Consider the following 15100-nt stretch of genomic DNA (forward strand, 5'->3'; position numbering starts at 1 on the left):
TAGCCAAGTCATCTCTGGAGGATCAAGTTGACAGGAGAGGGCAGGTTTGGAATTTTGCTGAATCTGTGACTGTTTGTCTAGGAATGCAGACACGGAGATGACTCTGGAGCGAGCAGTGAGTATGCTTGAGGCGGACCACATGCCGCCGTCCAGGATTTCTGCTGCAGCTACTTTCATACAGCATGAGTGCTTCCAGAAATCTGAAGCGCGGAAAAGGGTGAGCATATCATATTAAGTCTGATGTAAAACTAGCACACTTTCACATCTATTACGGTGATACTGCAAACTGAAACCAATTTTAATTTATTTTAATTTTTGAAAATCTTCATTGAGTTATGTCAATCGTAGCTCAATTTTTAAAATTAAATAAATAAATAACCTTTATTGAGACCTTTTAATTTAAAAGGAAATATACACTGATTGCCAAAAAAAATTTTCCTGCAATCCAGAAACTTAGAATGTAAATCACTACACATACCTCTCCCGTCTTTGTCTGACCTTTTAGAACCATCCCCAGAGATAATTGTTTGTATCAGTCTGTATAGTTTCAGATTTTTCTGAGAGAGAAAGGGAGTGAGAGAGAGAAAATGAGTGTACATTTTAGGCTATTATTTTCTATGTTTAAAAAAATATATTAAATGTAAGCAATGTGGTCCAATTTTTGTTTTCCTTAAACAATTTCTTTAACATATTACAACAATGGATAGCTTTGTACATGTATCTTCTGGCATTTCCACCAGTGTTGCTATAGGACAGATCCTCCAAAATGGAATCAATGTTCGTTTTCAAAAGTGGTACATTTGTGGGGGAAAAAAATCATAGTTCAAAAAGGCATGCAGTGAAAAATAAGTTTCTCTCCTACTCCAAACCCCAGTCTACCCCCCATTTCCCTCTTTCTCTCTCAGCCTCCCATTCTCATTCCTCCTCCCTCCCTCCTTCTCTCTTTGTCTCTCTCATCAATTTTGGGGTATCTTTCCAGAGATAGGTTATGCATGTAGAAACAATTATTGGATGGGTTGGTTGAATATCCTTTTTTGTTTAAAATAAAATCACAAATGGTAACAGGTTATTTATAGTACTCAGTACTTTATGTTTTTATCTAACACTATATCTTGGAAATCTTCAGTATTTATTAGCCCTACTTCATTCTTTAAAACTGCCACATAGATTTCTCTTGTATAAGTGCACCAATTTTGTTTGTTCAGTTTTTTAACAGACTTGCTAAGGTTCAAAATGACAAAGTTTTGACATATGTTTTGATACTGTGAAACCATCATCACAATCAATATAATGAGCATATCCATTACCTCCAAAGTTTCCTTGTGCCCCTTGGTAATCAATACATCCCACCCCTACACAACCCACTTCCAGTCCCAGGCAACCAGTGATCTGCTTTCTGTTACTATAGATAAGTTGAATTTTCTAGGTTTGTATATAAATGGAATCATATTAGTAAATATGCATTTTTTGTCTGGATTCTTTTTTTTTTTTTTTTTATGGTACGCGGGCCTCTCACCATTGTGGCCTCTCCCGTTGCGGAGCACAGGCTCCAGACGCGCAGGCTCAGCGGCCATGGCTCAGGGGCCCAGCCGCTCTGCGGCATGTGGGATCTTCCCAGACCGGGGCACGAACCCGTGTCCCCTGCATCGGCAGGCGGACTCTCAACCACTGCGCCACCAGGGAAGCCCTGTCTGGATTCTTTTACTCAGCTTAACTTAAATCTTTTAAGATCCATCCATGTTGTATGTATCAAAAGATGTGTGTGTGTGTATGGCTGAGTAGTATTTTGTTGTATGGATACACCATAATGTGTTTATCTATTTACCTGTTGATGGACATTTGAGTTTTGGCTTTTACAAATAAAGCTGCTATGAACACATGTATACAAACAAATGTTTTAATTTCTCTGGGGTAAATTCCTTGAAGTGGAATGCCTGGATGATATGGTAGTTGTATGACTTTTTAAGGAGTTGCCAAACTGTTTTACAAAGTAGCTGTACCATTTTATATTCCCACTAGCAATGTATGAGAGTTCCAGTTCCTCGATATCCTAACACTTGACATGGTCAGTATTTATTAGAGCCTATAGGTTTGTAGTAGTATTTCACTGTGGTTATAATTTGCATTTTCCTAATGACCTGTGATGTTGAACATCTTTTCATTTGCTTATGTATCATCTATATACCTTCTTTGGTGAAATGTGTTTCCAGATCTTTTGCCCATTTTTTTATTTGGGTCTTTTGTTTTCTTATTGAATTCTGATATTTCTTTATAGATTCTGCATATAAATCTTTTTTCATATATATGATTTGGAAATATTTTCTCTCAGTTGTGTTTTGTTTTTTCATTCTCTTAACAGTTTTTAATTTTGATGGAGTCTAATTTATCAGTTTTTCCTTATGGGTCATACTTTTCATGGTGTATCCAAGAAATCTTTCTGTACTCCAAGTTCACAAAAATACTCTTCTATATTTTCTTCTAGAAGTTTTTTAAGTATAATATTTTATAGTTGATCAACAGTCCTTTTGGGGTTAATTTTTGTATATATTGCAAGATGTGGACCAAAATTCCTTTTGTTAAAATATATGTATATGCAATTGTTTAGGCAGGATTTGTTAAAAAGACTAGCCTTTTGGTACTGAGTTATTTTTGCACTTTTGTTGTAAAGGAATTGATCATATGCATATATGTGAGTTTATTTCTGGACTATGTATTCTATTCCATTGATCTCTGTCTATCTTTTTTTTTTTTTGCGGTACGCAGGCCTCTCACTGCTGTGGCCTCTCCCATTGCGGAGCACAGGCTCCAGACGCACAGGCTCAGTGGCCACAGCTCACGGGCCCAGCCACTCTGCGGCATGTGGGGTCTTCCTGGACCAGGGCACGAACCCGTGTCCCCTGCATCGGCAGGCAAACTCTCAACCACTGTGCCACCAGGGAAGCCCTATCTTTATACAAATACCATACTGTCTTGATTACCATAGTTTTATATTAAGTCTTGAAATTAGGTAATGTTAGCCCTCTGACTTTGTTCTTTTTCAAGTTATTTTGGCTATTCTAGGTGTTTTGCTTTCCATTTGAATTTTAGAAATGAGCTTGTCAATTTCTATATTTTAAAAAACTGCTGGGATTTTGTTTTGAGGTTGCATTGAATCTGTAGATCAATATGTGGAGAATTGACATCTAAACAAGTCTTCTGACCTCTGAACATGGTATACTGCACCACTTACTTAGGTCTTCCTTAATTTCTCTCAACAGTGTTTTGTAGTTTTTACTCTAGAGATCTTTCATTCTTTTGTCAGATCTTTCCCTAAAGATATCATATTTCTAGATCCTTTTATAAATGGTCAAGTTTTGTTTTTCAATTTCAATTTTTTGTAGTTCAATGATAGTAGATAGAAATGCAGTTGATTTTTTTATATGTTGGTTTGTACCTGTGTTATTACCTAATTCACTTATTAGCTGTTGTAGCATATTTGTAGATTCATCACATTTCTACGTAGAAGGTCATGCCAACTGCAAATAAAGACAGTTTTGTTTCTTCCTTTCTAATCTGGATGACTTATATGTCTTTTTTTTTTTTAATTTAGTACTGGCTAGAACCTCCAGTACAATGTTAAAAAGAAGTGAGAGTGGACATGTCCTGTTCCTGATTGTAGGGGAAAGCATTCAGTTGTGCTTACACTATTAAGTCTGATGCTACCTGTAAGGTTTTTTTTTGTTGTTGTTTTTTGAGGAATTTAATCTGGGGTATTTTTGTGCTTTTTCTTTTCTTGCTTTTTTTTTGGAAGAAAGGGAAAAGGCTGATACTTTAGTATTTTTAACAACAGTTTTTTCCAGCTTTTTGTTTTGTTTTTTTAATTGAGATATAATTGACATATAACATTATATTAGTTTCAGGTATACAATATAATGGTATGATATATGTATATATTGTGCAGTGATCACCACAATAAATCTGGTTACCATTTATCACCACACATAGTTACAAAATTTTTTGTCTTGTCCTGAGAAGTTTTAAGATCTACTGTCTTAGCAACTTTCAAATATACAATACAGTATTATTAATTATAGTCATCATGCTGTACATTACATCCCCAGCATGTTTGCACCTTTTGACCCCCTTCACCCATTGCACCCTGCCCCAAACCCCCTCCCCACCTCTGGCAACCACCAAACTGTACTCTGTACCTATGATTTTCGGGTTTTTTTGTTTTATTTGTTTCTTAGATTCCAGATGTGAGTGAGGTCATAGGGTGTTTGTCTATCTCTGTCTGACTTATTTCACTTAGCATAATGCCTTTAAGGTCCATACATGTTGTTGCAGTGGCAGTAATTCCTTCCTTTTTATAGCTGAATAATATTCCATATATATATATTTACACACCACAACTTCTTTATCTATTCATCCACCGATGGACACTTAGGTTGTTTCCATGTCTTAGCTATTATACATAATGCTGCAGTCGAGTTTCCCTGGTGGCGCAGTGGTTAAGAATCCGCCTGCCAATGCAGGGCACATGGATTCGAGCCCTGGTCCAGGAAGATCCCACATGCCGCAGAACGACTAAGCCCATGCGCCACAACTGCTGAAGCCCGTGCACCTAGAGCCCGTGCTCTGCGATGAGAAGCCACCGCAATGAGAAGCCCGCACACCGCAATGAAAAGTAGCCCCCGCTCACCGCAACTAGAGAAAGCCTGTGCACAGCAACAAAGACTCAACACAGCTAAAAATAAATAAATAAATTTATTTAAAAAATAATAATGCTGCAGTGAACACGGGGGTTCATATATGTTTTTGAGTTAGTGTTTTTGTTTCCTTCAGATAAATACCTATAAGTAGAATTGTTGCATTATATGGTTATTTTATTTTTCATTTTTTGAGGAACCTCCATACCATTTTCCACAGTGGCTGCTCCAATTTACATTCCCACCAACAGTACACAAGGGTTTCTTGTCTTTTTGGTAATAGCAATTCTAACAGGTGTGAGGTAATACCTCATTGTGGTTTTGATTTTCATTTCCTTGTTGATTAATGATGCTGATTAGTGACACATCTTTTCATGTGTTTATTGGCCATCTGTTTTCTTTGGAAAAATGTCTATTCATGTCCTCTTCCCATTTTTTAATCAGGTTGTTTGTTTTGATGTCGAGTTGTATGAGTTCTTTGTATACTTTATATACATAAAGTATATAAAGTATATATACTTTATATATATCCCTTATCAGGCATATGATTTGCAAATATTTTCTCCCATTGTATAAGTTGCCTTTTGTTGATCTATTCTTCTGCTGTGCCAGAAGCTTTTTAGTTTGATATAGTCCCACTTGTTTAATTTTGCTTTTGTTGCCTTTCTTTGGATGTCAAATCCAAAAAATCATCACCAAGACCAACGTCAAGGAGCTTACAGCCTATGTTTCCTTCCAGGAGTTTTATGGTTTCAGGCCTTACGTTCAAGTCTTTAATCCATTTCAGTTGATTTTTGTGTATGGTGTAAGATAGTGGTACAGTTACATTCTTTTGCATGTGGCTGTGCAGCCTCCCCAAAACCTTTTATTGTGTATTCTTGCCTTCTTTGTTGTAAATTGATCATAATGTGTGGGTTTATTTCTGGGCTCTCTAATCTGTTCCACTGATCTATATGTCTGTTTTTATTCTAAAATCATACTGGTTTGATTGTTATAGCTTTTTAATATAGTTTAAAATCAAGGAAGCATGATGCCTCCAGCTTTGTTCTTTTTTCTCAAGATTCCTTTATCTATCAGGGTCTTTTGTGGTTCTATATAAATGTTAGGATTGCTTGTTCTACTTCCATGAAAAATACCATTGGAATCTTGATGGGGATTTCATGGAATCTGGAGATTGCTTTGGGTAGTATAGATGTTTTTAATGATATTAATTCTTCCAGTCTATGAGCATGGAATGTATTTCCATTTACTTGTGTCTTCTTCAGTTTCTTTCATCAGTGTCTTATAATTTTCAGTGTACAGGTCTTTCACCTCATTGGTTAAATTTATTCCTAGGATTTTATTCTCTTTGCTGCAGTTGTAAATGGGATTGTTTTCTTAATTTCTCTTTCTGATAGTTTGTTATTAAGTATACAGAAATGCAACCGATTTTTGTATATTAGTTTTGTATCTTACAACTTTACTGAATTTGTTGATTAGTTCTAACAGTTTTCTGTGACATCTTTAGGGTTTCCTGTACATAATATCATGTCATCTGCAAATAGTGATGATTTTACTTCTTCCTTTCTGATTTGATGCCTTTTATTTCTTTTTCTTGCCTAGTTGCTCTGGCTAGGACTTTCAATACTATGTTGAACAGAAGTGGTGAGAGTGGGCATCCTTGTTGCTTCTGATCTTTGAGGAAAAGCTTTCAGCTTTTTACCATTGAGTATGATGTTAGCTGTTGGTGTAGGTTTTTCATAAATCACCGAATCAAGTTAAATAACTTCCCTTCTGTCCCTAATTTAATAGACTTTTCCCCCCTCAGGAATGACTGTTGAATTTTATTAAATGCTTTTTATACATTTATTGAAATACTTCTCTGGTTTTAATTTTGCTAATACGATATATTACTTTGATTTTTAAATGTTACCCATTCCTATGATGAAACCCACCTGATCATGATATACTGTCACTTTTTATGTTTTTGAATTAGATTTGCTAAAATTTTGTCAAGAAATTACAAAGCTAATTTACGAATGATATTGACCTGTAATTTTCTTTTCTTGTAATGTCTTTGTCCAGTTTTAGATTGAGGGTAATACTAGCCTAATAGAATAAATTGGAAAGTTTCCTCTTCTCTTCAATTTTCTGAAAGATTTTGATGGGACTTGGTATTATTTCTTCCTTAAATGTTTGGTGGAATTCACCAGTGAAGCTATTTTGATCTTAAGTCTTCTTTGTGAGAAGGTTATTAACTATAAATTTAATTTCTTTAACTGATATGGGGCTATTTGGACTATTTATTTCTTCCTATTGAGTTTTGGTAGTTTATGTCATTCAAAGACCCAAGTCTTTGTTCATTTTATCTAAGTTGTTCCAGTGCTCTTCATTTCTTTTTGTAGGTGTCATCTGATGTCATTTCCCTTTGCCTGAAGAATTTTTTAAAACATTTATTATAATGCAAATCTCCGATTAACTATTTCAGCTTCGAATATCTGAAAAAGAATTTCATCTTTGCTTTTGAAAGTTATTTTCACTAGTAACAGAACCCTAGGTTGATGGTGTTTTAATTCCAGTACTTGAAAGTTGTTGCGCCATTGTCTTGTCACCTGCATTGTTTCAGACAAGAAATGTCCTGTCCTCCTTATTTTTGTACTGTACATGATGTGTCTCTCCCTGCCTACCCAAGCTGCTTTTAAGATTTTATCTTAATCATTGGTGTTGAGCAGTTTGGTCACAATGTACCTTTGTGCAGTTTTCCGTAGGCTTCTTAAGTTCATTACACTTCTCAAATTGTTGATTCCTGCTTTTCATCAAATTTTGGAATTTTGTTTGGGAAATTTTCTTCTGTCCCACCTTTGGGAACTACAGTTACATATATATTAGGCTGCTTGAGGTTGTCCCACAGCTCATGCATACTTTATTTTTCTTTTTTAGTTGGTTTCTTTTTTCTGTATGTTTCTTTTTGGATAAATTCATTTTCTATGCTTTAAATATACTAAAATTTTCTTCTGCAATGTTTAATATGCCATTAATCTCATTCAGTATATTTTTTACTTCGTAAATTATAGTTTTCCTCTCTAGAAGTTAAATTTGAGTCTTTTTATATCTTCTGTGTCCCTACCTAACATGTTTCATCTTTCCTGAAGATTTCTGAGCGTAGGGAAGACTGTTAAAATAGCTGCTTGAATGACCTTGTCTGTTAATTCTAACATCTGTGTCCATTCTAAGTGGGTTTCATTTTTTAAAAATTTATTTTATTGGGGCTTCCCTGGTGGCGCAGTGGTTGAGAGTCCACCTGCCGATGCAGGGAACACGGGTTCATGCCCCGGTCCGGGAGGATTCCACATGCCACGGAGCGGCTAGGCCTGTGAGCCATGGCCGCTGAGCCTGCGCGTCCGGAGCCTGTGCTCCGCAGCAGGAGAGGCCACAACAGTGACAGGCCCGCGTACCGCAAAAAAAAAAAATTTATTTTATTGAAGTATAGTTGATTTACAGTGTTGTGTTAATTTCTGCTGTCCAGCAAAGTGATTCAGGTATACATATATGTATTCTTTTTCATATTCCTTTCTATTATGGTTTATTACAGAATACTGAATATAGTTCCCTGTGCTGTACAGTAGGATCTTATTGTTTATCCATTCTATATATAATAGTTTGCATCTGCTAATCCCAAACTCCCAATCCTTTCCTCCTCTACCTCCCCCTCCCACTTGGCAACCACAAGTCTGTTCTCTATGTCAGTGAGTCCATTTCTGTTTCATAAGTAAGTTCATTTGTGTCATATTTTAGGTTCCACATATAAGTGATATCATATGGTATTTATCTTTCTCTTTCTGACTTACTCACTTAGTATGATCATCTCTAGGTCCATCCATGTTGCTGCAAATGGCATTGTTTCATTCTTTTTTATGCCTGAGTAGTATTCCATTATATCTATCACATCATCTTTATCCATTCATCTGTCAGTTGTTTCCATGTCTTGGCTATTGTGAATAGTGCTGCTATGAACATAGGGGTACATGTATCTTTTCAAATTATAGTTCTGTCCAGATATATGCCCAGGAGTGGGATTGCTGAATCATATGGCAACTCTATTTTCAGTTACTTGAGGAACTTCCATACTGTTTTCCATAGTGGCTGCACCAATTTACATTCTGAGTGGGTTTCATTTGATTGTTTTTACTTCTCATTATGGATAATATTTTTCTTCTTTGCATGCCTGGAAATTTTTTATCGAATGCCAGGTATTATGAATTTTATCTTGTTGGATGCTGGACATTTTTATATTTGTAGATATTCTTGAGTTTTCTTCACAAACTCAAGGATACAATTAAATTACTTGAAAACAGTTTGACTCTTTCAAATCTTGCTTTTAAGATTTGTTGGTGGGACCAGAGCAGCATTTATTCTAGAACTAATTAGTCCCCACTTCTTAAGGCAAGACACTTCTGAGAACTCTACCCAATGTACTATGAATTATGAGGCTTTCTGGCTGGCTAGTGAGAACAGGCCCTGTTCACGGGCCTGTGTGAGCATGAGGAGCAGTAACTTTTTTAGGCAGTTACTTCCCTGGCCTCAGGCAACTTCCTCACAAAGATAAACTGATTAATACTCTACTGAATGCTAAATGGGGACCCTCTGCAGATCTCAGGAGTTCTCTTTCTGTGCAGCTCTTTTCTTACTGTTACTCCTCCCTGCAAACACTAGCCTCTTTGTTCTTCTTGGATTCTTCACTCTTTCTCCTCAGCTCTGCTTGTTGAATTCCACTTAGGTTTTCCCAAATCGCACCACAGCCTGGGAACTCTCTCTAGACTGTGATCTGAGGCAGCAGTAGGGCTGTCCTTGCTTGTTCTCCATCTCTTAGGGATCACTGTCCATCATTGCCTCATGTCCAGTTATTGAAACTATTGTATGTTTTGTCTGGTTTTTAAAATTGTTCAAATGGTAGGTAAATCCAGTCCTCATTACTAGTGAGTCACTTTTAATTTTGATAAATAGCCTCCTATAAATCTTCCCCCAAATTATACAAATTTACACTCCCACCAGCATGGTGTCAAAGTGCCTATTTACATGCACGATTACTACCACAAGATATTATTCTTTTTTGTTCATTTTTGTTAATCTGATAAGGAGAAAGAAAGGTATCTCTTTATAGAAGAAATTCGCTATTTCTGGAACTAAAGACGAATAACTGATCAGGTAATCAGAGTTACAGAGAAATTCTTTTAAAAAATTATACACACACACACACTTACAGAGTTTGTCAGTCTTTCGTACATAAACTATGCCAATTATGTTTCATTTGCCATTTTTAGGTTTTTTGGAGTGAGATGAGAACTTAGTGGCCCTTATTCATCTGAGTTCATATCCTTCTAGATTCTTATATTTTTACCTAGTCTTTCAGGTTAATTTCTTCCACAACCAATTACAGAGCTTTTTAAAGCTCTTCACCTTTATCTAGTCTTTCTAAAGCATTCAAATTAGTTTTCAGAGACACAGAGCTTTTTCAGAGTAGGTAAGTAAATTACATAATTACAATAACAAGTATAACTGACATAAATGCATTGGGTAAGAAACCTAAGTTATTCTTGGTAAACTAGAAGAAATAAGAATGCAAAGACCAACATATACTAACCTACAGCTTTGATAGTACTCAAAATCCGTGGATGTCACAGAGGGAAAAAAGAATGTGATTAATCCTGCAGATCAGTTAGTAAGTCAGACAAATGAGCTTCCACTAATTTTTTTTCACTTGCATTTCATTAATTATTCATGAAGATGAGCATTTTTTGATATTTTTTTGACTTTGTATTTTATTCAGTCAGTTGTCATTTTTTAATTCATTGACTATTTTTTCTAAGACGTGTTTCTGTTTCTTTTTTTTTTAATATTTATTTATTTATTCATTTATTTTGGTTGCACCGAGTCTTAGTTGTGGCAGGCGGTCTCCCCAGTTGCAGCTCTCAGGCTCCTTAGTTGCAGCTTGCTGGCTCCTTAGTTGTGGCATGCGAACTCTTAGTTGCGGCATGCATGTGGGATCCAGTTCCCTGACCAGGAATCGAACCTGGGCCCCCTGCATTGGGAGCGCAGTCTTACCCGCTGTGCCACCAGGGAAGTCCCAAGACGTGTGTCTGTTTCTTAATTATTTGTAAGAGTTCTTTACCTATTATGCACGTTAATCCATTGCTACATATGTGACAGTGTTGTTTCCTAACTTTGCTTATGATATCTTTCATTGTGCATGATTTTAAATTCTTTTCTTTTTCTTTCTTTCTTTCTTTCTTTATTTTTGGCTGCATTGGGTCTTTGTTACTGAGTGCGGGCTTTCTCTAGTTGCGGCAAGTGAGGGCCACTCTTTGTTGTGGTGCACGGGCTTCTAATCACCGTGGCTTCTCTTGTTGCGGAGCACAGGCTCTAGGAGTGTGGGCTTCAGTAGTTGTGGCACATGGGCTCAGTAGTTGTGGCTCGCGGGCTCTAGAGCACTGGCTCAGTAGTTGTGACACACGGGCCTAGTTGCTCCGCAGCATGTGGGATCCTCCCGGACCAGGACTCGAACCCGTGTCCCCTGCACTGGCAGGTGTATTCTTAACCACTGTGCCACCAGGGAAGTCCCTAATTTTAAATTCTTATGAAGTAAATTTGTCAATATTTTTCTTCATGATATCTGTATTTTATGTATTGCTTCAAAAGACCTATCCCATCTATTTTACTTTTAAAAGTTATGTACGTTTTGGGTATTTCTCACTGACCCTTTGCCTATGTTTATTCCATGGAAAAAGTAAGTAAGCATTTTAATTTATTTTTTATTTTTTATTTTTTTGCGGTACACGGGCCTCTCACTGTTGTGGCCTCTCCCATTGCGGAGCACAGGCTCTGGACACGCAGGCTCAGCGGCCATGGCTCACGGGCCTAGCCGCTCCGCGGCATGTGGGATCTTCTCCGACCGGGGCACGAACCCGTGTCCCCTGCATCGGCAGGCGGACTCTCAACCACTGCGCCACCAGGGAAGCCCAGTGAGCATTTTTAAAAATAATATATTTAGCTAGTAATAAACCTTCTTTATACACAAATCTTTTTTTATTCTCAATTTTTAAAACTCAGCGTTTTTATACATGCTTTCATTTTATAACGTGGAATTACATGAAATTTTCTCTTGTTACCCAAGTTGGGCTAGATTTCCACTATCCCCTAAATTACTAATTTGATTGTAAATACCATTTTGCTTGCATATAGGATTAAACCTATGCTTGCCTTCTTAGCTCTTATTCATTGTAATAAAGCTAGAACAAAGACTGGTTTTAAAAGTAATGAAACATGAAAACTATATGAAACCTATACACGTATATGCTTGGTAGAAAATCTAAGAAGTGAAAATATAACCCAAGGGCATTAACAAAATCCCATTAATATTAAGAATGGTACTATAGTTTTTTAATGTTACTTACAAAAAACAGTTACAGTTTGAATATAAAGATCAAAATTTTAAATCATAAACTTCAATGGCAACTTTTCAGTTATTATTTTATTTGATTAAGACTCAGCATTTAACACTGTCAATCCCTCATTCCTTTTTGAAACTTTCTTCTTTTGGCCCCAGAGTCTCCTGGCTCTTTTTCCATTTATCTGGCTCCTTCAGGTTTCCTCTGTTAAAAAAAAAAAAAAAATTATCCTTAACCTGTACCTTAAATGTTTATGTTCCCTAGATGCTTTCCTGGGACTTTTCTTATTTGACACCATCTCCTGACCCACCTCATCTACTCCTCTGACTTTCACTAATGTGTAATCTGAGTGCTAATGACTCACAGCATCTCCAGACCTTACCTTTCCCTGGGTTCCAAACCACATGTCCGTCTATTTGCTAGACATCCCACTGAACTCAATATCAACTTATCTAAAAATGAACACATTATCTTCATTGCTGTTTTTTCTCTACTGTCCAGTCAGTTCTCCTTCTAAACTTGTTCTTTCTGCTGGGTTGGCAGGTAGGGCATGTGGTGGTTTAAGCATTGACTCTCAAGAGTAGCCAGGGGCTGGGTGTGAATCCCAGCAACCTAATTACCTGGGTGACCTTGGGCAAGATATTTTACCACTCTAAACCTCAGCTTTCCTTTAAACTGGAACTAATAGTCCTACTACAAAGAGTTGTTGTGAGAATGCAATCAGATAATCATACAATGCTTGCCCTGAAATAATAACTCACTCCTCTGTGAGTGGTAGTTCACCCAGGTAGTTTGACACCTAAATAGAAACAGAGACTTTGAACCTTCTTTCTTCCTTACTTCTGACGTTCATGCAGTCTTCAAGTCCTATTAAGGCTGCTTTTAAAAGTGTCCTGGGGACTTCCCTGGTGGTCCAGTGGTAAAGAATCTGCCTTTCAATGCAGGGGACGTGGGTTCAATCTCTGGTCGGGGCACTAAGATCCCACATGCCACGGGGCAACTAAGCCCGCACGCCACAACTAGTGAGCTCACGCGCCTCAACAAGAGAGTCAGCATGCCACAAACTACAGAGCCCATGTGCCCTGGAGCCCGCGCGCCACAACTGGAGAAGAGAAAACCTGCATGCCACAACTAAAGAGAAGCCCGTGCACCACAACCAAGAGCCAGAGCACCACAACACAAGATCCCACATGCCTCAACAAAGATCCCGTGTGCCGCAACTGAGACCCAACACAGCCAAAAAATAAATAAATAAATAAATAATTTTAAAAGTGTCCTGAATCTGCCTACATCTTGCTCTCCCTAATCATGATGCTGATCCCTGTTACCATCATCCTTTTAATCTAGCTGCCTCCTAATCTCTCTGCCTCCATTCTTATCTACTCCTAATCCCAGTCTCTTCACAGCATCCAGCAAGACCTTTCCAATATCTGCCCTGCTTGCCTGCAATATAAAGGACAAATCCCTTAATTTAATCTGCAAGACCCTTCTTAAGCTGGTTTTGTTTCCATGCCTGCTTCAAATCTCATCACCGAAGCAGTGACTGCAATAACTGTCTTGCAAAATCTTATTGTAAAACTAATATAAACTGATTATAAGAAATTTGAGAAATTAAGAAAGAAAAAAGGAAAAAAGCCCACAGTCCTTCTATTGTTATCATTTGGTATTGCTCTCTGATTTTTTTAATGCATACATGTACACAGCTGTCATCAAATTGAATATGTAGCTTTGTTTATGGGGATGTTTTGTTTTTAAAAAGCATGCCTAAATACATGCTTGTTGTTTAAAAAAATACAGAGTAGCATGCCCCATTCATACATTATAACCCCAACATTTCTCCCAAACCCCCTAGTTTCATTCCCTTCTTTATGTCTGTGAGCAGAAATGCATTAGATATTTTATTCAACTTTTTCAATAACATTGCCTCAAGCATTTTCTTATAACATTAAAAATATTTTGTAAAGTGGTGGTCCCTGGTGGTCCAGTGGTTAGGACTCTGCGCTTCCACTGCAGGGGCACGGGTTTGATTCCTGGTCGTGCCACTGCATGGCCAAAAATATATATATATTGTAAACTTCATTTTAATGGTGGCATATTAATGGTCATAGTGGTAGCTATGATGTGTGGAGTAACTACTCTGGGCCTAGCACACTGCTAATGTTGCACAATCCCCATTTGACTGATGAGGGAACTATATGACAAATAAAATGTCAGTTCAAACATTGCTGTGCCTCTCCTGTGGACACCTCAGTATTATGGATATGTGACAATTAGTCATTAACCAGTCTTCCCCCATCTTTGGACATTTATGCTTTCTTATTTTTCCATATTATAAATAATTTAGTTACTATTATCATGTTAGTCCGTGTCTGCATTTCAAATTATTTCCTAATGAAGTTTACTAAAAGTGAATATGTTTGAAGTTTTTGACACATATTGACAATTGCCTTCCTGAAAGGTTATGCCAATTTGCAAGGAGTGATTAATTCTAATGGGAGGGAAGGGAGAGAAAGAAGGTGACACTTCACAGAGGAGGTGACATTTGAGCTGGCTTATGCAGGATGAGTAGGACTTTGCCGGAAAAAGCAGAGTGAGCAGAGCATTCCAGATAGGAAAGGAACTGAGAGCAAAGGCACCAGGCATGAGGGAGCCAACAGAGTTTGTTCCCTCAACTTATTTGCCACCAGAAACCCTCATCATTTAATTCTTCTAGAGTTGGCTGGGAAAAGAATCAGAACAGTCAAGGAGAAAGTTAAAATTCTAATATGCGATTTTGCCCTTTCACATATTTAGAAGCCATCTCAAATGAAGCTTTTTTTAAAGTTCTGAGATGTTTGTGTTAGTCTGGTTGTTTCCTTTCCCAAAGGGGGAACAAATCCCATGAGGATTCAGTATAACAAACATATGCAACCTCTCTGGTCCCACCTGTTTCCCTGAATTCAGAGGGGCAAGAACAGTGCATTTAACGTTGGAACTAATATGAATAGG

The 15100-nt window shown here is 37.3% G+C and overlaps 1 protein-coding gene across 2 annotated transcripts in view; it reads left to right on the forward strand.

Annotated features, from left to right (window-relative positions):
• Positions 1-15100, forward strand: part of PKP2 (plakophilin 2) — an 85927-nt gene that overhangs the window by 21381 nt on the left and 49446 nt on the right. For both annotated transcript variants that reach the window (XM_030830395.3, XM_060305615.2), the window contains exon 4: positions 82-217. In XM_030830395.3, the coding sequence (XP_030686255.1) occupies positions 82-217 (136 nt within the window). The remainder of the gene's footprint in view (positions 1-81; positions 218-15100) is intronic.

The sequence above is a fragment of the Globicephala melas genome, chromosome 10 (genome assembly GCF_963455315.2).
Source record: "Globicephala melas chromosome 10, mGloMel1.2, whole genome shotgun sequence".
NCBI classification, from domain to species: Eukaryota; Metazoa; Chordata; class Mammalia; order Artiodactyla; family Delphinidae; genus Globicephala; species Globicephala melas.